The sequence below is a fragment of the Pituophis catenifer genome, unplaced genomic scaffold, assembly GCF_029215685.1.
Source record: "Pituophis catenifer annectens isolate HBS135680 unplaced genomic scaffold, rPitCat1.0.hap2 SCAF_1, whole genome shotgun sequence".
Classification (NCBI taxonomy): domain Eukaryota; kingdom Metazoa; phylum Chordata; class Lepidosauria; order Squamata; family Colubridae; genus Pituophis; species Pituophis catenifer.
Window position 1 is genome coordinate 45913828 of NW_027256881.1, and position 20659 is coordinate 45934486.

Here is a 20659-nt window from a genome sequence, read left to right on the forward strand (position 1 = left end):
CATTGTACAAAACGATATGGAGGACGAGCACGAAACTCCAGGGTGAGACCCAGGCGAATCGTCTGGAGTACCCAGGCGTCCGATGTTGACATCTCCCACTGTGAGAGGAAATGTCTGAGGCGGCCGCAGATAGGAAGATGAGTGTAGTCATTTTCCTCTTCTGAATGCACGGGCGCCAGTGCCTCGGAAGGGCCGTTTGGTCGCTGGGGGCTTCCGCCCGCAGTCTCTGAAGGAGGTCCTATCGAAGGAGCGGTCGAACCCTTGCGATTAAGGTCTGGAAGGGAAGGACCCGGAGGGTCCGGCGTCAGCCCGAAAGGTCTGTCTGGTGGAGTATGACGAAGGCTTACGATCGACTCTTCTGTACGAGGATGGCATGATTTTCCGTTTATCCTTGTCCTTGACAAGGATGGGGTCTAAGGCTTCGCCAAAGAGACGGGAACCCTTGTAGGGTGTGGAGGCCAGGCGCCACCTGGACTTTGCGTCAGCTCTCCAATTCTTCAGCCACAGCAAACGGCGAGAGGTAACTGAGGACACCAGGGCCCTAGATGCAAATTTAGCCGCGTTAAGCGAGGCATCCGCCATGTATTCTGTTGCCGCCACCAGTTTATTAACATCCTGGTGGAGACAAGTGTCATCTGGAGGAAGGCGTTCTTGTAGTTCGCGGAGCCAAATTAATGATGCCCGGCTGAAGAAAGAAGCTGAGGTAGCCGCCCTGACTGCCCATGCCGCAGCATTATGAGCCCGATGGAAGGTAAACTCCGCCTTTCGGTCTTCAGAGCGTAAACTGTCAGCTACGTCACCAGAATTTACCGATGAGGAAGTCAAGTTCGCAACTGGAGCATCAACCGTCAGTAATTGAAGCAGGTCCTGCAGGCTAGGAGCCGAGCAATATAATTTCTTGTCTAGTCCCATAGGGGCAGGCAATGAGGAAGGTGAAGCCCAAGAACGCTGAACCACCTCTGAGAATAGCTGTGGACATGGGATGAAGTCTTCTTCGCGCTTAGGAGCTGCGAACAGTCCCTCATGTGGCTGCGAAGGCCCTGGTTGATCTACCAGTGTGGTAGGATCTGTCATTTTTGTAGACAGTTTGGCCTTATACAAAAGGGACTTAAATAGTGATGGTCTGAAGAGACCAGAAAAGGCAGGCTTATCTGGAGGCATATCCTCGTCGTCGGAGAACTCCATATCTTGGAGATCCGCTTCACCATCCTCTGAGGATGACTCCCCACTGCGCCTGTAATCGCGATGGGAGGTGTCTGGGCGCAGCACGGATGGATACTGGGCCGAGGCCGATTGGGCAGGGTGTGGGTGAGGAGGAGGAGGACAGTAGTGAGCCTGAGGCCAGGCCGCATACTGTGCTGGCTGCTGAGCGTTCGCCGCCAATGTCCGGGAAACAGTTTCAGATATCAGCCGTTGAATGTCGTAAGGAAATGGAGGAGGAGCCAATTCCGCCGTACGCAGGCCAGCGACTGAGGGAGTAAAGGTCGCCTCAGGAGGTGCCCTTTGAGGAAGCGAAGCATTACGAGAAAGGTCCACCGGGCCCCAGGACTGGGCCAAATTGAGGGCAGAAGGTTGTGGATGTTCGAACTGGAGAAGTGGCTGCGGCTGTGTGGCGGTTTGTTGAGGAGGTTGATCAGCTGACTCCACCACGGGTGAGAGAGGAGGCGGCTGGTTGGAGGCTGCCGCCTTGTCCGAAGACTTGCGTGCTTTCTCGAATTGTCGTTCCAGGGCCTTATGTCTCCTGGAAGTGTCCTTGGCCGCAGCCGATGACGGTCTGGATCGTTTGGAAGATGTAGCCGCAGAGGAAGAAGAATGAGATGAGCGTTTCCTGGAAGACCTGTGCGATCTATCTGGCAGCGGTCATTCCGGAGAACTTTGGACATCCTCAAGGTCGGAAGAGAGGGCACGTTCCGCCATCGCCAGGTAATGGAATTCAAACTACATTTATTCCCTTTTTTTTTTTTTTTTTTAAGAAAATGAACCAGTCAAACAACAACAAGAAGAAGCAGGAGGCAATTGAAATAACTGTAGACCTCAGCTGACAGAAGGAAATGATTAAGAGAAGTCTTTTAGGCCGTTGATTGCCAGCAGATCACTGCGCGTGCTCAGAGCTGTTGCCGGGCAGATTATGTCAGCCACTCGATGGGTGACAGAGAAAATGGCGCCAAATTCGATGCCTGAGTAAGCCGAGCAAGGACTGTGCTGTAATGGTGGACGAGGGCTGAGCTGTATTCTCCCGGCTGAGAAGGGCGATCGGCAGGCACTTTAAGGCAGTGGAGCGAGCCAAGACAAGTATGCTCCTAGCGCCTGAGGAACAGAAGGCGGGCGCGCGAGACTCAAAAGCGCTCCAAGCGCCAACCGCAGCGGTCACGTTGAAAAAACGGCCGATAAGGGGAGATCGCGGCAATCACAGCTGCCATTCGGCAAGGGAGGCGGCGTGCGAAATCCTGCTGCGATTTGAAGCGTGCGATTACTCAGAAGCAATCCAGACGCGAAAACCAAGCCTCCCGTTGTCAGTGTGCCACTGAGAGCAGCGGTAGTAACTCTTAAGCCGCTCAGGGGAATAATAAGTCAATGGCGGGGGCGGTATTGCTGGCAGACCGGGGAACCAACCCACACGCCAGCAGCAATTAGTCAATGGATGGAGTCTGAGGAGGAGCGGAGCTTGTCAGAACGAAGTAAAGAACAGGGGCGATTAGCCTGGAGCCCCAGGCCACTCACCCCTGCCACAACGTTGAGATGAGGAATAAGTCCAATTTAGTAATCCAAAGCTTCGGAAAGGAACAATAGTCTAGCCAGAAACTGGAGAAATTTTCAGACAGTGTCACAGGCTCAACTGAGTGAACTAAACTGAGATTCTGTTGAGCAAGTGGGCGTGTCTGAAGAAAAGATTTAAAGGAACACACTCAGTGTAGGCTACTCGACTATTGAACAGCCCGAAGCTTTGGATTCTCCAAGCAGCGCGTTGGAGAATATACCTACCCAATAATACTTTTTAAGATCTTTAAACCTTTCTATTTTAGAGAGCATTCACTTACAATGTTGTCTTAATTTTTAAAATTTGTGTAGATGTACAAAGTTAAACTTATTCTTGTATTATACCCATCACATCAGTGGTGTAATGTAAATTTGTTACTACGGCTTCTGTGAGTGTGGCTTGGGGAGGTAATGTGACTGGGGGGTGTGGCCAACTTTTTTTTTTTTAACTTTTAAAAGCATTTTTTCTACAACCTCTTGAAGAGGTTGTAGAAAAAAATGGGATCTCAGAGGCTTTTAAAAGCACTTTTTTGATGATCCCAGCTGAGCCGTGCGATCATCAGAGACTTTTTTTTTTTAACTTTTAAAAGCATTTTTTCGGCCGAAGAGGTTGTAGAAAAAAATGCTTTTAAAAGTTTAAAAAAAAAAACCTCTGATGATCGCGCGGCTCAGCTGGGCATTGGGGGAGGTGCGCAGGGATTTTTGCTACCGGTTCTCCGAACCACCCGCCACCATTGCTACCGCCTGAACTGGGAGCATTTCACCCCTGCATCACATTCATTTTGAACATGCCATTATATATTCTCTATTTTATTTGTCCCATTTTGAATGATATAATTTCTCATGCTACAAAAATGAGGTAAGAAAAAACATGAGGACCAAATTAAGGTATCTAATTACCATCGCCTGTTTCCCAATTTAAAAATAAAAAACAAAAGCAGATATGTAAAAGAGTATAGGTAGTCCACGAGTTTCAACAGCAAGAGAAGCAGAGAAGTGATATTACACTGATGATACTCAACTTTATGACTTTCTACCATTAAATTCAATCAGTACTTTTCAATTTGCTTAAGTTCAAAAATGGGATGGGTGAAAGAAAAAGAAAAACAACCAGTTGAAGTAGATTAAGACAAGATGAAAAGATCGTAAACAGGACTTGGGGACTGAGGTTCAACCTCTTAGATAAAATTACATTCTCCTTAAAAGATCAGAACCTGCGTAGGAATGTTTCTTGAACCTCAGGTATAAGTGGATTCTTTAGTGATAGCAACAGGCAGAAAGGAGGATTTTGCATAACCTCATCTAGTATACCAGCTGCATCCTTCCTGAGACAGTCAAACTTGACTGCTTTTTCATGTCTTCGTTACATCCCATCTTGAGTGTTGAAATATGCTCTACTAGGAGCTACAGTATCCTTGACAAGTATTTGAAAATTTAAGTTAGTTACCTTAGGTTACCTAAGGGTCAGTTTCACCTATTACAAACTTCTTATATTTGTAAGATCAGAAATATAGGTCCTCTTAAATATATCTACTATCAAAGTCTCATGTTTTTGACTTGTGGGAGTGGTTCTTTTCTTGCTATGGCACTCACTCCTTTAGCATTTATACCTGACCCCAATTCTCTCAGGGTTTAGGAAATTTGTAAAGATGCATGCCTTCCATCAGACTCTTAACTGTCCAATGATTTGATTATTTTGTTGTTTAAATGTCTATTTTAGCTTCAATACAGGTAGTCCTCGAGTTAGGAACACAACTGAGCCCAACATTTCCATTGCTAAGTAAGAAAGTTGTTAAGTGAGTTTTACCTCTTTTTACAACCTTTCTTGCCATAGTTGTTAAATGAATCACTGGACTTGTTAACTAATTAAGTGAATCTGTCTTCCCCATTGATTTTGCTTGTCAGAAGGTTGCAAAAGGTGATCAAGTGACATTGGGGAAACTGCAATCGTCATAAATACATATCAGTTGCCAAGCATCTGGATTTTGATCACATGTCCCTAGGGATGCTGCAATGGTCGTAAGTGTGAAAAATGGTCATAAGTCACTTTTTTCAATGCCATTTCTAATGTCAAACAGTCACATATGGTTGTAAACTGAGGACTAGCTGTACTCAAACTTTTATTTTTATTTATTATCATGGCTGTACATCAGAGTAGGTAGGTAGGTAGGTAGGTAGGTAGGTAGGTAGGTAGGTAGGGATAGACCAGGGCTGTCAAACTCCTGGCCTGTGGGCCGGATGCGCCATGCGCTGGCCACCCAGTTAGTAAAGGGTAAAAAGTCCCAATACGCCGTGACAATGTGAATTTGACATCCCTGGGATAGACAGATAAAGACAGACAGACAGACTGACTGACTTTAATGCTGCCTGACCTGAACACTTGTAAGTCCTGCTTCTACAGAACAGACATATAAATAATGAAAGTTGAGAAGATACAGAAATAAAAAATATGATTAAAGTATTGGATGGACATATGTTTTGTGCACAAGTCTTCTAATGTTGTATTTCTGAAAAAAGTACCCAGATTGTTCAACAAGTACAATATATCAACAATATCTATCGAAGTAGCATACCGTGCCTTTGTCTTGAAGGCACATCATTAGAGTGCAAATATCTCCAGTTGCTTGATGGTTCACCAGCATCAAAGCTTCATCTTCTGAAACTGTTCTAATATCATCTCCCCATTCCATGACTGTGCAAAAACAGAAGAACAGACTTAATTAAAATAACAGTCACTTACACAAGGATGATAGCAACTCATGTTTCACAGGGATTCCAACAAATTACAATACATTGATTTGTAAATTTGGATTACTTCAACTATAATACACAAAATATAAAAAACAAAGTCTTATAAAAATGAGGCAAAACTAAAATGTAGCAATCTTGTAGTAAAATTTCTAAATCCAGGAACAAACATTACATTTTCCATTTTTAAATTTGTAAATTATTATATAGTATATATTGAACATGTATGTCAAAACTATCTTTGAAAATAAGTAAAACAATGATAAGGCAAGAAAAAAAATGAAGGCTTATAAAGATGAGGCAAAATGTAGTAATCTGGCAGGTAAATTTCTGAATTCAGAAACAAATACCCTAGATTTTCCATTTTTAAATTTGTAAATTATTATGTACTGTATATTGAACATGTATGTTGAAACTATCTTTGAAAATAAGTAAAACAATGGTAAGACAAAGTCTGTTTCAAAGTGAACCCAATACCTGGTGATTTCATGATTATCTAATTATTCTAATTTTCAAAAACTTGAAATGATTTACCATTGCATTCTTCTATTATTATTTCCTTAATTTTCTACTCTAGCCTGATAAATTCCATAAGTTTCCTGGTCAAATATCAACAAAGATGGCAAGGATATTACAATGCTTCAGTTTTTAATTCAAGCATTCATATTCTGATACCAAATGCTTAAAGCTTAAAAAACACTGATGAATGACAAAGACCCGCACATAGTGAAATCTTTTCCTTCACAGGTATATAAAAGGTATATACAAACATTATTGAATCATACAAAAACAGGGTGGATAAAAATCAATGATTTTTTTAAAAAAATAAAAAAAACAGATTTTTTTTATTTAAATCAGATTTTTTTGATTTTTATCGAATTTATTTTAATAAAAAACTTTTGGGGTAAAAATCTATCATAAGATAGTTTTCTATTTAAGATACATAAATAATTTAGTTTATTCAGCATGAAATGGAGCTTAGTTATGTAGCATGAGGCTGTATATTCTGCAACACTGGGACTATCAGTGAGTCAACAGTGGGTCAAAGGAGTAGCAGAGATGACAGTTGCTCTTTAAAAATTATGATTTAAATCGAGTTGATTTAAATCAAGCCTTTTTACTAGTGATTTAAATCATGATTTAAATTGTGATTTAAATCAACTCGATTTAAATCAAATCCACCCTGTACAAAAAAATAGTGTATCATAAAATCCCAATTCGAGTCACACAAATTCAGCCTGGATAGAGTTCAATATGTTAACAATCCCCCAAATGGGTCAACTTTAGTTACTCTGGATAAATGCCATGTGTGATAGCCCATGACTGAGTAGGTCATGCAAGGTGAGCTGCAAAACTTAACTTGCTAAAATTATCATGGGGCATGTTCTCGTTTTTATTTTCAGAATTTAATATCCACTCCCTGATGATGGACCACTTTGTGACTTTTCCTATGAGCATACTGATACTAGCACTAATCCAATACTGAAGCTGATTAGTTTTCTTGCAGGTAGAGAGAATGATGATTGAACAATTCTGAGTATATATATGTGAATTATCCCATATGAACCATCTGCCTTTGTAAATATTTCTGAAATATTAGCTTTATATGTCATCATTAAGGAAAGTAAAGAACCCTGGAATATAGTCACCCTATAGTACTCCTAGAGATGTAGAATGATTTCCATCAAGAGTTCCAATAATAATGTAAAGCTCAGTTATCTAGGAAAGTTTAGGAATGTCAATTCCTAAGTGTTATTCTATAAAATAATCTGAACTAATTTTAACTCCACTCTGGAATTTTTAGATCGGATTCTCTCACTACATGTTCTACAGTTGCCTTGATTCCCTTAATATTTCATTTTATTATCTGTTCAGTATAAGGTTACATGCAACACATTGGAGGCTACAAAATGTTCCTAAGAAAAAATACAGTATGGAAAAGAATCATAATTACGCTCTTCCAAAAAAATTAGATTAGATTTTAAGATTGAAGGAGGTTACTACTCTAATTTTTGTAAAACTGATATAAGAAAATAAATCTGTAAATGATTATCAAGGTTTTTTTACTTAATAACAGATCATGATACGTTATTAAGAATTCTAAATTTCTGAAGCTTGCTATGGAGGGAATAGTCATCCTGAGAGAACATGCATTTCTTCTATTATCTTCAAAGCCTCTGTAATAAGCAAAACTAAAAGTCTCTTATTCTTATACATTTGACAAGACTGGTCAGAGTCTAAATTTTATCTTAAGTTCAAAATACAGATACACATTTTCAATCATAAAAATGTTCAAGTGGCAAGGTCAGGTTAAGGTGATGTTAGCTAATAAATGTGTCATAACTCCTAAAATATGTAAGTTCATATACAAACATAAAGAGATCTATCAATACCTATTCATAACCAGGAATAATTAAGATATTCCTAAAGCAATTTTAAATACTTTTGAATTTAACAAATCTGCAGATCCTAAGTTTTTCTTCAAAAAAACCTGTTTTGTTATTTTTATATCAAGTACAGAAAAAACTACTGAAAAAGAAATATACGAAACAATATATGTAAAAAATTTTAAAAAGCCCTATAGGAATTCCATCTCACTCAAATGCTGTAATTAGGGGAAGGACATCAAATGCAGCACCTCTCTGGAAGAAAGGTAACAGCAGCAATAACTACGAAGATGCTGCACCAAGGCCAGAGGAAGAGCTACATTCTGTGTCAATAGTAGAAGATTTCTGGGACAGAAGGTTTGAGACAACCAATCTTTCATTTAATGATGTTATCCCTGTACAACAGGGGTGTCAAACTCAATTTCATTGAGGGCCATATTAGGGTGGTGTGTGACCTCGGGGGGGGGGCTAGCTCGACACTCATGTCAGGGGCGCCTCTGGTGGCCTGAGCGCTCTGCCAGAGAAAACAGGTTCCCAAGTTCCGTTTTGAGCTGCGACGGCCTCCTGCAACCCTCTGCCAGAGAAAACGGATCCCCGGGAGGGCTCGAGCTATGTTTTCACTGACAGAGGCACTGCTACTACGCTGTTTCAAGGGCGGCCTTGCGGGCAGATCTAAGCACCCCTGCTCTACAGGTATTACAATTATATTTTGTTCCTTTTGATAATTCACCATGATAATACAAATTAATAATATTCTGTGATCAAGCTGTAAGTCACTTTGATAATTGAGAAATATTTTGAAAAATAAAAATGTACTTAAAAATTCTGATACTAATTACAATCCATGAATTGTGCATGTAGCCAGCTATAGAAGTGAAACTTCAAAAAACGTAATATTTGGGTATTTTGAAGATAATTTCAAAAATAAGAAAGAACAACATATTCAAAGTAATCTTGCCCTCAAGAGATGAAGAAATCGTTTGGCCTTATGCAAAGTGGTCAAACCCTAGCTGCATGGGGAGGATACAAGGGCTCACACAGCCATAGGAGAGAACCCTCCCCTTCCACGTACTATCAACTTCTAGTCTCCCCATCTTGAACCTCTCCATCTTTTGTAACTTTATGTTGTTTTACATTTTTAAAATTTTTAATCTTAAATTATTCAGTTTTAATGTCTTATTATGACAATGTTTATAAGACCAGCCTCAAAAAAACTACAACAATGCTGTTCATGGCAAGGGTTACAAAGAGAAAGCTGCTGCTGCTGATGGAAGAGAATATTTGTAGCTCACAATACGGCCCGCAATGAGATAGGGTTTGATATATCTAGTCTAGTGTTAATCTTGATATTAATCTCTGCTCATCCTAGTGATGGCTGGTGAAGATGGTGCTTAGGTCTTTTTGTTTCCTTTTTGGCTTTTTGATTGTCTCTTTAATGGTATGTAGATGTTTTTTTCTATGCTTATCTTTAATCAGTCATCTATAAGCATCTGATGTCAAATAACCTACTAACCATTTCTTTTTCAGAATGTGCCCTATTTCCATCAGAAAACACAACACAATATCTTAAGAAACATTGTGATCCATATGGACAAGAGATTGTGAAAAGTCAGCAATCTGCAGGGCTTCATCAGGCCTGCTGAAGAACTGTTCCCTTCCATCCAGTTACAGCTACTTTCTTCCTCCAAGGCCATTTATACATATTTTAGACAGAAGAACAGAGAAGAGAAGCAGTTGAAGATGTTCATTACATTTGATTTTAAAAAATTTAATCCTATTTCTTCAGTGGGAGTGCAAACTATCTGGAGTCAATTTTAAAATCTGTAAGTGGAAGACGCAAACTATCAGCTCTGAGTTTCTCAATTACATTTAAATTTGTAAGAAAAACAGCTAAATATTACTTTATAAGTTTTTCCATAGGTGATGAATTCTTACTACCAGTAGAAAATGTAGATATAATAGCCATTATCTCAACTATCACAATTCAAACAGTTTTAGCAAATAGCTATAAAAAATGTTGACACCTGGGAAAGTCAAATGCTTCCATAATAGGTAGCAGATGATATAACTGAAAAGCACATGATGCAAATGTAAGCAAAGAATTAAAGAGTGGCCGGGGGAGGGGGAGGGTGTTCAATTTTTTTTTTTCCTCTGCCAGGGCAGTTTTCTGTATCTCGTACATTAAATTTGGTGCTTCTTTTCTTCTAGGCAGAGAAGCACTGAAGAATCTATCATCTATCTATTTATCTTTTTATTCAATTTATATGCCGCCCCTCTCCGAAGACCCAGGGCGTCTCACAATATACTCAAAAAATCACTATAAAAACACTTAAAAATTAAAAACATTAAAACCCATTCACACCATTCATGGCCGGATCTCGTCAGATCGCAAAGCGAGATCAACGGCCCCAGGCCTGCCAGAAAAGCCAGGTCTTCACCACTTTCCGGAAGGCCAATAGGATGGGGATGGTCCGGACCTCAGGAGGTAACTGGTTCCAGAGAGCTGGGGCAGCCACAGAGAAGGCCCTCCCTCGCGGGCCCGCCAGCCAGCATTGTTTAGCTGATGGGACCCGGAGGAGATCAACTCTGTGGGATCTTACCGGTCGCTGGGAGCTATGCGGTAGAAGGCAGTCTCGAAGATAACCTTGCCCTGAGCCATGTAGGGCTTTAAAGGAAATAACCAACACCTTGAATTGTGACCGGAGACCAATAGGGAGCCAGTGCAGCTCACGGAAAATTACTGACTTCATCGCTTCAAAACATACGAAATCCTTCAAACAGATAATTCTTTATAAAGAGAAAAACCATTTTACTAATATTGTTTCTTAATTCTACTGCAATTTGTACAACTATATTGTAAAATCAAGAATTCTTAAACATTGTAAGAGAAATGACCAGTCCAAATGCCATAGGTCTGTTACAATTTCAAAGATACCAAACATTCCAGAAACATCCTTTGAAAAAGAACCAAGGGAACCAACATAATTTTCAGAAGCAAGCATATACAGATGGTCCTCAACTTGCAACAGGTCATTTATTGACCATTCAAAGTTACAACAGCATTGAAAACAGGACTTACAACAGCTTTTCATGCTTACAACTGTTGCAGCATCCCCATTGTCACGTGAACAAAATTTGGATGCTTGGCAAGTGACTCACATTCATAATAGTTGCAGTGCCTCAGGGTCACGTAATCATCTTTTGTGACCTTCTGACAAGCAAAGTCAATGGAGAAGCCAGATTCACTTAACAACCATGTTACTAGCTTAACAACTGCAGTGATTCACTTAACAATTATGGTCAGAATGATCGTAAAATGGAGCAAAACTCACTTAACATCTGTCTCACTTAGCAACAGAAATTTTGGACTCAGTTGTGGTCATAAGTCAAGGACTATCTATAACAACATGAAACAACTTTATAAAAACTCTTTTTCCTTAGCAAATTATGACTTCCATATATAGCATCACTGCTCTCAGAATTCTTCCATGATAAGCTTGACATAATTACAGTAACAAAAGTATAATATAAAACCCACTTCTTTTTGCTCAAAGAAGCTTTCTTTATTATGCTTAGAAGTTTCAAAAAAAGCCTAAAACACTTTGCGACTATCTTTGAATAAGTATTTTTTAAAATTAAACCTGAAAACAAGTTATACCTTAGTAACAACTGTAACAATTCCAAATAACTCAAGTAGACTAAGTTACAGGTAGTCCTCCACTTACAACAGTGATCAAAGTTACAACAGCACTGAAGAAAAATCAGTTTTTCACTTATCGCCATCACAATATCACCATGGTTACATGATCAAAATTCAGATGCTTGGCAACTGACTCATGTTTATGATGGATGCAGTGTCCCAGACTCATATGATCATCTTTTGCAACCTTCTGACAAACAAGGTCAATGGGGAAGCCAGCTTCATTTAACAACTGTTACTAATTTAACAGCTGCAGTGATTTACTTAACAACTGTGACAAAAAAGGTCGTAAAATGGGGCAAAACTCACTTAACAAATGTTTCACTTAGCAACAGAAATGTTGGGCTCAATGACAGTAGTAAGTCAAGGACTATCTGTAATGTACAATCATAAAAGAGCACAAACACACACACACACACACACACACACACACATCCTTGACTCACATCCAAGAGATTTACTTTGTCCGGCTGAGTTCACACATCACACTACTATAAGGCAAAATGCAATTTACATGTCTGTGCTTTAGACTGTTGTATGAACTCAAACTTTATGCCTTGTAAAGCTTGGTTTATGGCCTAGCATAGTTGTTATTTTGTCACTTAATCAACAAGCCAAAAACAAATAGCTTTATAGAACTTGTGAACTAGGTCTAATTACTACTTGGGAAATCCAAGATACAATGAATGCCTTACATCCATTTGATTAACTAATTAAAACATTGTGTGAAATCATTACACCTTGAAGAATGAATAATCAGAATTTTATGTTAAACAGAGATCAACTTGCAGCCTTAAATTGCAATGGATATGTTATATTCAAAGTCCAGATGCAATTTTTGTGATCCCAAGCACCCTTTAGGTGTGTCACTGAATATACTGAACAACAAAGATTTGGGGTGTATCTTAAGAGATTTTTGGCTGCTAATCACGAATATAATCCTCAGTTTAACATATCACATATCATTTTATAGAAATCTTCTGGTTTTACACAATGGCAATATCCACACTTCATATCTATTGGCTATGCTGCACACATTAAAGAAACACATAAAAACATGGAAGTTGTTGAAGCACGTCCACTATACCAAATACAACTGGAATAACTAAGATCTAAAAGTAACAGGCCTGGCTACTTGGAATGCAGCTTAGATATACCAAGTTCTGTTGCTACATATGCAAATGGGACAGCCAGGCAAGAGAGTTGCATTGCATTAAAACAAATGGCCACTCTGAAATAATTTGCTTCCAAGAGGGTAAAACGTGGCACACAAACTACTTATTGAACCTGACAAAAAAAATGTTTGCCTCTGCTTCACTTGAAATTCAGACTAATTAAAAATTTTGTGAAAGCAATGAACAAGTGGAAGTTTTCATTATTTGAGACAGATGTTTGCAAGAAGAGCACTTGACGGCTGTGGCCGGGAGGTCTTTTTATCAGGTTTGCCTGATTCGCCAGTTGCGTCCCTTTCTGGATCGGGACTCGTTAAATACGGTCACTCATGCCCTCGTCACTTCACGCCTGGACTACTGTAATGCTCTCTACATGGGGCTCCCCTTGAGGAGCACCCAGAGGCTCCAGCTGGTCCAGAATGCGGCTGCGTGGGTAGTTATGGGAGCAGCATGGCGCTCCCATGTGGCTCCCCTCCTGCGCGAGCTGCACTGGCTCCCGGTGGTCTTCCAGGTGCGCTTCAAGGTCTTGGTTACCACCTTTAGAGCACTCCATGGCTTAGGACCGGGGTACTTACGAGACCGCCTTCTGCCACCAATAGCCTCTCACCACCCAGTACGCTCCCATAGAGAGGGGCTTCTCAGGGTGCCATCAGCCAAACAGTGTCGACTGGCGGCCCCCAGGGGGAGAGCCTTTTCTGTGAGGGCACCCACCATCTGGAACGAGCTCCCCCCAGAGATACAGAAGATCCCGGATCTGCGCACTTTCCGCTGTGCCCTCAAAACATTCCTGTTTCAGCAGGCCGGCCTGGCCCAACTTTCCCTTTATATTGCTTCTGATTTTGTTTTAAACTGGGATGTCTTGAATTATCTAGGACCAGAGTGTTTAGTATATTTTAATTGGTTTTTTAATGTTTGTATTACATGTATTTTTATCTTTCGCTGTTCACCGCCCTGAGTCCCTCGGGAATAGGGCGGTATATAAATTTAATAATAAATAAATATAGGTAGCTGGAAGACTATCCAAAATGGCTCCTCCATAGCAAACTGAGATTGTCATCTGTTTCTTGGTATGCGACACTAAGTATAGGTGACTTACTCATTGTTCATATCCGATTCAGTTGAGCATTTTCAAACTGAATTGATATGAAGGGCAAACCAAAATATCCATGATATATGACTGAATATTTGTGACATATTGTTATGTCGTATTTGTTAACATTTGTATAAGTGTTACACATAGTATAAACCTGCCAAATTAATTTATAGAACACCAAACTGATTTGAAGATGAATACTGGCAGATTGCCTTACACAATTCAGTATTATAAAAACTCATTTTTAATTATTAACATTTTCTGACAACACTTATCAGAATAAACTTAGGCAACTTTTGGGTGGCATAAACTATACTTAATTGCTTTGAAAATAGCACAGCCACGTTTTAGGTTTCCAAAACAGTTTTTTTTAATTTTCCAACTTAAACTGCAGTGCTGAAATTCAATAACTTAGCTGCTAAAATTAATAGAGGTTGCATAAAGTTGCATTTTATAAATCCCTATATTGTATATCAGCCCAAAAAATGTATGATGAAAAACACCAACATACAACTTTTTATTTTAAAATATCCAGATATCAAAAAGAAAATAGTACATATTTAAAATAGATACAGAATCACAGGTAAGAGTTATATACTTCCATTCAAATATTTTTAAAACACACCCTTTGTTTTAAAAATTAGTTGTCTTAAGCATAAAGAACTATTACCTACAGATCATGCCAACTGCACTGATACCTTGACAATGCTGCATCTACAGAGGAATTTCTCTTTATTAATTACTTATTACCAGGAATTATATAGATTTCTTTCATGCAGCATCCACTGATCATTCATGAATTATGTTGATTATGTGTGCATATATAATTCACAAACATAATAATTAGCATGGCACAGTTATTAAATATGACCTGGATAGCATGAAAATTACATGGATATAGAGCAGGTATCAAAATCATACTGAATGTGTGTTTATCAACAGACATTCACTATACTGGAATGAAGTATCAGCTGAAATACCATAGAATATATCCGTCCTCACATTTTAAAATATTTTTATTTCAGGCTTAATTCAGAAGATAGAGAATACTGATTATAAGTCCAGTTGACCTATATGATGGAACAGCTGATATTCTAGAAGACAGCAACAATTAAAAATGCTTTTGGTTTATTAGATAAGTGGGCTGAAAATAATTTTTTTTATATAGAGAGCAGAAACCAAATGAAAAGATATGAACTTAGCAATATCTGATCTTGCAATAGTGCATGGGTGTCAAACCTGCAGCGTCACATTGCCTTCACATGACGTTTCACAACGTTTTCCCCCTTTGTGGAGCTAGGGTGGGCATGACCTGTGCGTGACGTATCCGGCCCACGGGCCACCAGTTTCACACCCCTATAATAGTGATTTAAGTGAATGAGTCGATGTGGCTGCAAAAAAGCCAAATGCAATTTTTGAATATATCAACAAAAGTATGGCTTCCAAGCCGTAAATAATTCTACTTTAGTCCTACTTATTAGTTCTCACCAGAACTCTGTCATCTCCAAGCATCATACTTTACAGAATTAGCCAAACTGGATCAAGTTCAAAAAATAGCAATGAAAATTATCATGAGGTTAGAAACTAAGTTCTATGAAGATAGACAACAGGAATTAGATATGCTTTGCCATAAGACAACTGAGAGAGGATATGAGAAAACTTTTCTAAGCCCCAGAAAGGGTACAAATACAGAACTTCAAGATCTGCTCTCCATCAACCCAAAAAGATACAGAACGATGAAATTAGGTTACAAGACAGCAAATGTCAGCTGAACATTAAGAAGAAAATCCTAACAGAAAGAGCAGTTTAACAGTACAACTTGTTCAAAGAAGCACTTTTGATTCCCCCAAAAGTGGATGACTTCAGCAGATGTATACAACCAATTTATCACTGTTTTCATATGAATTCTTCCTTTGAACAGAGAATTGACCTTCATGGTTTAAAGGGTCTCTTTCAATTCTATTATTATGAGTATCTTTTCCTGTAACTATCCAAGTTATCATTTTAGATATCAACACTATTTGGATGAATATGGCAATAAAACGAAGTAGTAAAGGGTAACATTCACAGAAACATTTCCACAAACTATTTGTGATGGTCATTATAAAAAAAATAGTATTAATTTCAGCATTCACTATGGCTGATTTCATGCCCGAGTCTCTCATATTTTAACTGATTTATTGAACAAACCAGATTAAATTCACACAGCTCATACACTATAGTTGACAAATCACTACAGCTGACTTTGCACAACTGATAGGCTACAAATGCAAACAAACCACCTTTTGGTTTAGTGTGCTGAATATATTCAAGCTCTCTAAGTTTCCAACCCACAAATTTCAATGCAACCCAATTAACAGCATCTAGGATAGCATGCAGATTCAATATAACCTGCTTTTCCACAAAAAACAAAGCTTTTTTTTGTAAACTACTTGCAAATGAATCTGAATTCTATACAGCTTTTTTTTCCTATTCAAAATCAACTTGCCTTTTTATAAGTATCAAATAAAAGCATGTTTAGGAATATCTCTGAGGCAAGAGTGGACTAAATGAGCTTCAGAACTCATTTATATATAGTTTAATATATATCTTCTGTGGACCATCACTTTGGTACTGGGTTCTTTAGCTGCCATGTATACTTTACATTACTTTAAGCAATGTACAACAATTTAGACAAATAGACAACTTAATTTGTAATACTCTAACCATTTTTTTGTATCTGTGCAAGAACACATGTAAATATTTTAAGAATATACTAATATATCTAAATGTAGTTGTTTGTACAATATCCTTAACTGAACTATGGTTTAATCAATTAACCAGAATGTATGGTTTGCATAGCAAACTGTGCCATAAATTAACAGCATAGGTAGAGTTCATATATTATGTTAGTCTAAATGTGGTTGAGTGCATGCATCATGTAATTACTGCCAGTGATTTATTCTAAATAAACGTTATATATAAATGTTTCATATCAAGAAAAATTTCTTACCTGTATATCCTGCCCACCAGCCCCAGGATGCCACCATGGCTAAAAGCCATTTAAATAATACTCCTTCGATATACCAAAACCGTTTATTATCCAATAATCGAAGAGGTTGCAGTACTATCATGTACATAATATAGGACGGAATAGCAACAAGGTTATTAGCAACCATGAAGCTAAATCTTAACAGTGCTTTCAGAAATATATAGCTCGCCCTTTGGGCCTTCTCCAAAGTTATAGCCATTCTTTTCACACAGAGGTTTGTAGTCTTTTCCTACAGGATAAGAAAGAGAAAAATTATTCAGCATAATGTACACAATTTCATGTTTTTTTAAAAAAAATCCCTTTTAGATGAAAAATATTTTCATCTAAAAATGTTAATAGATTTTGCAAGTATTTTCATGTTTTTTTTTAATTTTTTAGATGACTATATAAATATTGTTCTCAAATCTTTTTTTAAAAAAACATAATAAAATTCACTGCAGGCTAATAATGAAAATTACTTATCTTTATTGTTGTTATATTCACAACTGCTAGAAGAATTTTACAAAGCTGTTCCTCCTAACACTACGGTTTGTATTTTTACAAGAATATACATTTGACAAGATTATACATTTACAAGGACATACATTTTATCTCTCAATAAGATAATTGCATATGAAGTAAATCTTCATTTTCAATGTCTTAAGTATGCCACAGCAAGCATACTATGTGCGTTCTATTTGGTAACACAGAAAACCTAATTATGATATACAAAGGGCAGATCTTTTGAGACAAAGAATTCCCTTTGCTCTTCCTCCATAAAAATTGTAATGATGGGTTACACATTAACATCAAGAATACTTATCTGCCCTTTATTTTGCAAGAGGAAATGTAGGTAAAGAGAAAAAAAATGAAAACATGCAGACTATTATGCTTTTAAGTGTACGCCTTGAGATTTTAGTGTGAAACACTATAGATATGCTTTCTCTAAATGCTTTTAAAAATGACAAAACTCATTAATTAGCAACATGATTAAAATTACCTCAACTCCTAAATTACAAGAAAGAAACAGTGAAATAAAAATACAAAAGCACCAGTTTAAATAACAAATAGGTAGCAAAGAGGAACAAAGACTAGAGACTCCATCCCAAAGGACTTATCTAGGAGTAAGATTTACTAAATTCAATGCTTGTATCTGGAGCATGTAGAATACTAAAGGGTTGGGGAAAGAGAATAGAAGAAAGAAAGGCTCAGCCCACACTATTCACCGGATCACTCACCTTCTGCTGCGCAGAGGAAAGGGAACAGGAGGGCCCAGAGAAGTGGGCCTGATGGCCTTAGCAATAGAGGGGGGTGCCTTGATCGGTGGCTGCCGGTGAAGGAGAAGGAAGTGGAGGCAGTGGCTGCAACTCTGGCGGGATAACGGCGGTCTCATGGACATGGAGGTTGCTGGCCTGGACCCAACGGAATGGGCTGGGAACACTCCCTATTTCCTTTGCACTTCTCTGAGGGGGGGAAAAAAGAAGCGGAGATAGACCACTGGAAGAGTCTGAAACAGCACAAATGCCGGCCGGCTACGTTACAAGGGAAGGCGCCGTCCAGAAGACTTATCACACCCTAACCAGGTTTGCACAATATTCGGGGCCTACGGCGATTCGCGCGCCTTTCTCAAGGGGAGGCTGAATTCCGCCGCCAATCACTCCGGCTGGTGTATCCGCTTCTCCCCCCGGGAGGAAGAGGGCAGCAAGCGCAACTCCCGCACCTGTTGGGGTATCGGAGCGGCGTGCGCCGTAAGGCAGGGAAAAAGACGCGGAGGATGTCTTAAATCTCAGCCGCCGCTGTCGAATATTTCGGATCACGGGAGGCAGGCTCGAGCTCTCTGGACATGCACAAGTTTGCAAGGGCTCCAAAGAAAAGAGAAGCTCTACTCTTGCCCCGGCCAAATAGAGAACTAAGCTTAGTACTCCGCTCAGAAGCCTTTACGCTGTTTCAGTAGAGGAAGGATAGTGAAAAAATTCTCCCTCCAAACCATGAGTTTCACCATATCGTATTAACATTCACTTCCTCCCTGTAGGAGAGGTTGAAAGGGTAGATTTTCACAAGCGCCCCAGCAAGGGATGCACAGACACGGGAGGGATGCATGGTCATTCAAGGTCTTTTCGAAAGCATCGGGGGCGACCCATTCACCTATATGAAGTGCCTCGAAATACACTATTATCTTACATTCACGAGGGGGGGGAATGGAATTCCCCCTCGCGTCCTCTAATGGCGCGGGGAGTTGGAATCCTGAACCTTTGTTCCAATTCGGGGGAAACAGAAAGGATCCTAGCGGGAATAGAGCACATTCCGGGTCAAACCCGGCCACAAACTTTCTAAAGGTTGGGAATGGGTCTCTCCCAGGAACTTCAATTGGCTCCTTCCTCCCGGTTGAGAACTTCTTTCAAGGGCACTAACGGTGTGCCTCCTCAGCCTCAAGTAGGGGACCTTTCGCAAACAGCACCGTTGCCTACCTAGGACACTCGTGGGTCGCTCTCCTCCTCCTCCTCCGCCGACCGACCGCCTTCGTCTTCCCCACCACCACCCCGGAATGAAAGCCCTGAAAAGGGTCATGTTCCCGAAGAAGGCATCTCCCCGCTTTGGCCAAAATGAGCCCAGAAAGGCAGCCGTGGACATGACGATCCTTGTCTCTTTTCAAGTTCAACCTCGGGTTCCAGGGCAGCCTCAAGGGCGACAGCCGCCCTCCTTCTCCTCCATCACCGCCGCCACGCCGTGCTGCTCACCCAGAGCAAGGGGAGGATCTGAAGAGAGCGCCAATGGGAAGGAAGCGCCCCGACCTGGCCTCGGGCGGCGGGGGAAGGGGGTCCTTTCAAGGGCGCCAAGAGCCTGTCCCCAGCTTCTCCCCCAGGAGGGGCTGTTTCCCCGAAAAGCCCGGGAAAGCGAGGGCGGCAGCGGCTTCGAGGCTCCCTCGCTTATCTCGCGCATCCCCCCCCCCCCGCGGTCCCTTCTCTTCCCCTCTCGAGAGGCGCCGCTCGCGGGCAAAGGATGGGTGGGGACTTTCCTACCTCCGACCAGGCGGCTTTCCTTCCAGGGCCATTTCTGAGGAGCCCGTCGGATTCATAACGGTGGCCGCCAGGGCCCTCGCCCACCTCGACTGCCGCGAAGAGGCTGCGCCGTGACCCCTCGACGCCGCCTCTTTCTCCTGCGGCTAACTCGGCTCGCCGGCAAGTTTCGCTGGCTCTCGAGGAGGTGGAAGCGAAGGCAGGAGCAGGTCGCTCCCTGCAACAAGCCCCGCTGTCTCCGGCCGATAGCTCCCTCTAACGAGCCGAAGCTTAGCAGTCTGGCTTCGTCTGTCCCTCCGCCCGCCAGTCAGCCAGCCAAACTCCCGGCGGGCTGGGCCTCAGCAGGCCGCCTCCCTCGCAGCTCCCCTCCCCGGTCCCGGAAGAGGCAGCGAAAGCGCGTCCTTCTTCCCGCTAAAAGGAACGCGAAAGTGAGAATATCGGAGAAACGGCGACCAGAACCGCAACCAGTAAAAATGCAAAGAGATTTAGCAGCCTTTCTCGTTGTCCTCCGGCTTGAATGGCTCTACCGGCAGCAAGAAGAGGATGTGACCGAATGACTGCCTGGGCGACCTGAAAGCGCCACGGCCTTTGCACAGTTCGCGACTAGCGAGTCTTGAACTTAAAAAATCGCGTTAGGAGATTAAGACGGATGGTGCAAAAAAAAAAGCAAAAGAAAAAAAACCAGCCCCACCGCCCCATGTTTCACGTGTTCTCTGAAAGCCCGGACAGCCTACAAGAAAAAACTTGAGCCAGGGCCTATTGAAATTAAAACTTA

The 20659-nt window shown here is 40.7% G+C and overlaps 1 protein-coding gene across 3 annotated transcripts in view; it reads right to left on the reverse strand.

The window, feature by feature from the left end:
* LPGAT1 (lysophosphatidylglycerol acyltransferase 1) overlaps positions 1 to 20072 on the reverse strand; it is a 50362-nt gene extending 30290 nt beyond the window's left edge. Inside the window, exons 1-4 of one of the 3 annotated variants that reach the window (XM_070948708.1) lie at positions 19888 to 20072; positions 18106 to 18330; positions 16850 to 17117; positions 5331 to 5449 (exon numbers count right to left, since the gene is read on the reverse strand). In XM_070948708.1, coding sequence (XP_070804809.1) covers positions 5331 to 5449; positions 16850 to 17087 — 357 coding nt within the window. In that variant the 5' untranslated portion in view covers positions 17088 to 17117; positions 18106 to 18330; positions 19888 to 20072. Of the gene's footprint in view, positions 1 to 5330; positions 5450 to 16849; positions 17118 to 18105; positions 18331 to 19335; positions 19418 to 19887 lie in introns of those variants that run through there. The other 2 variants (XM_070948716.1, XM_070948725.1) reach the window with 2 other exon arrangements.
* Positions 20073 to 20659: the final 587 nt, after the last annotated feature.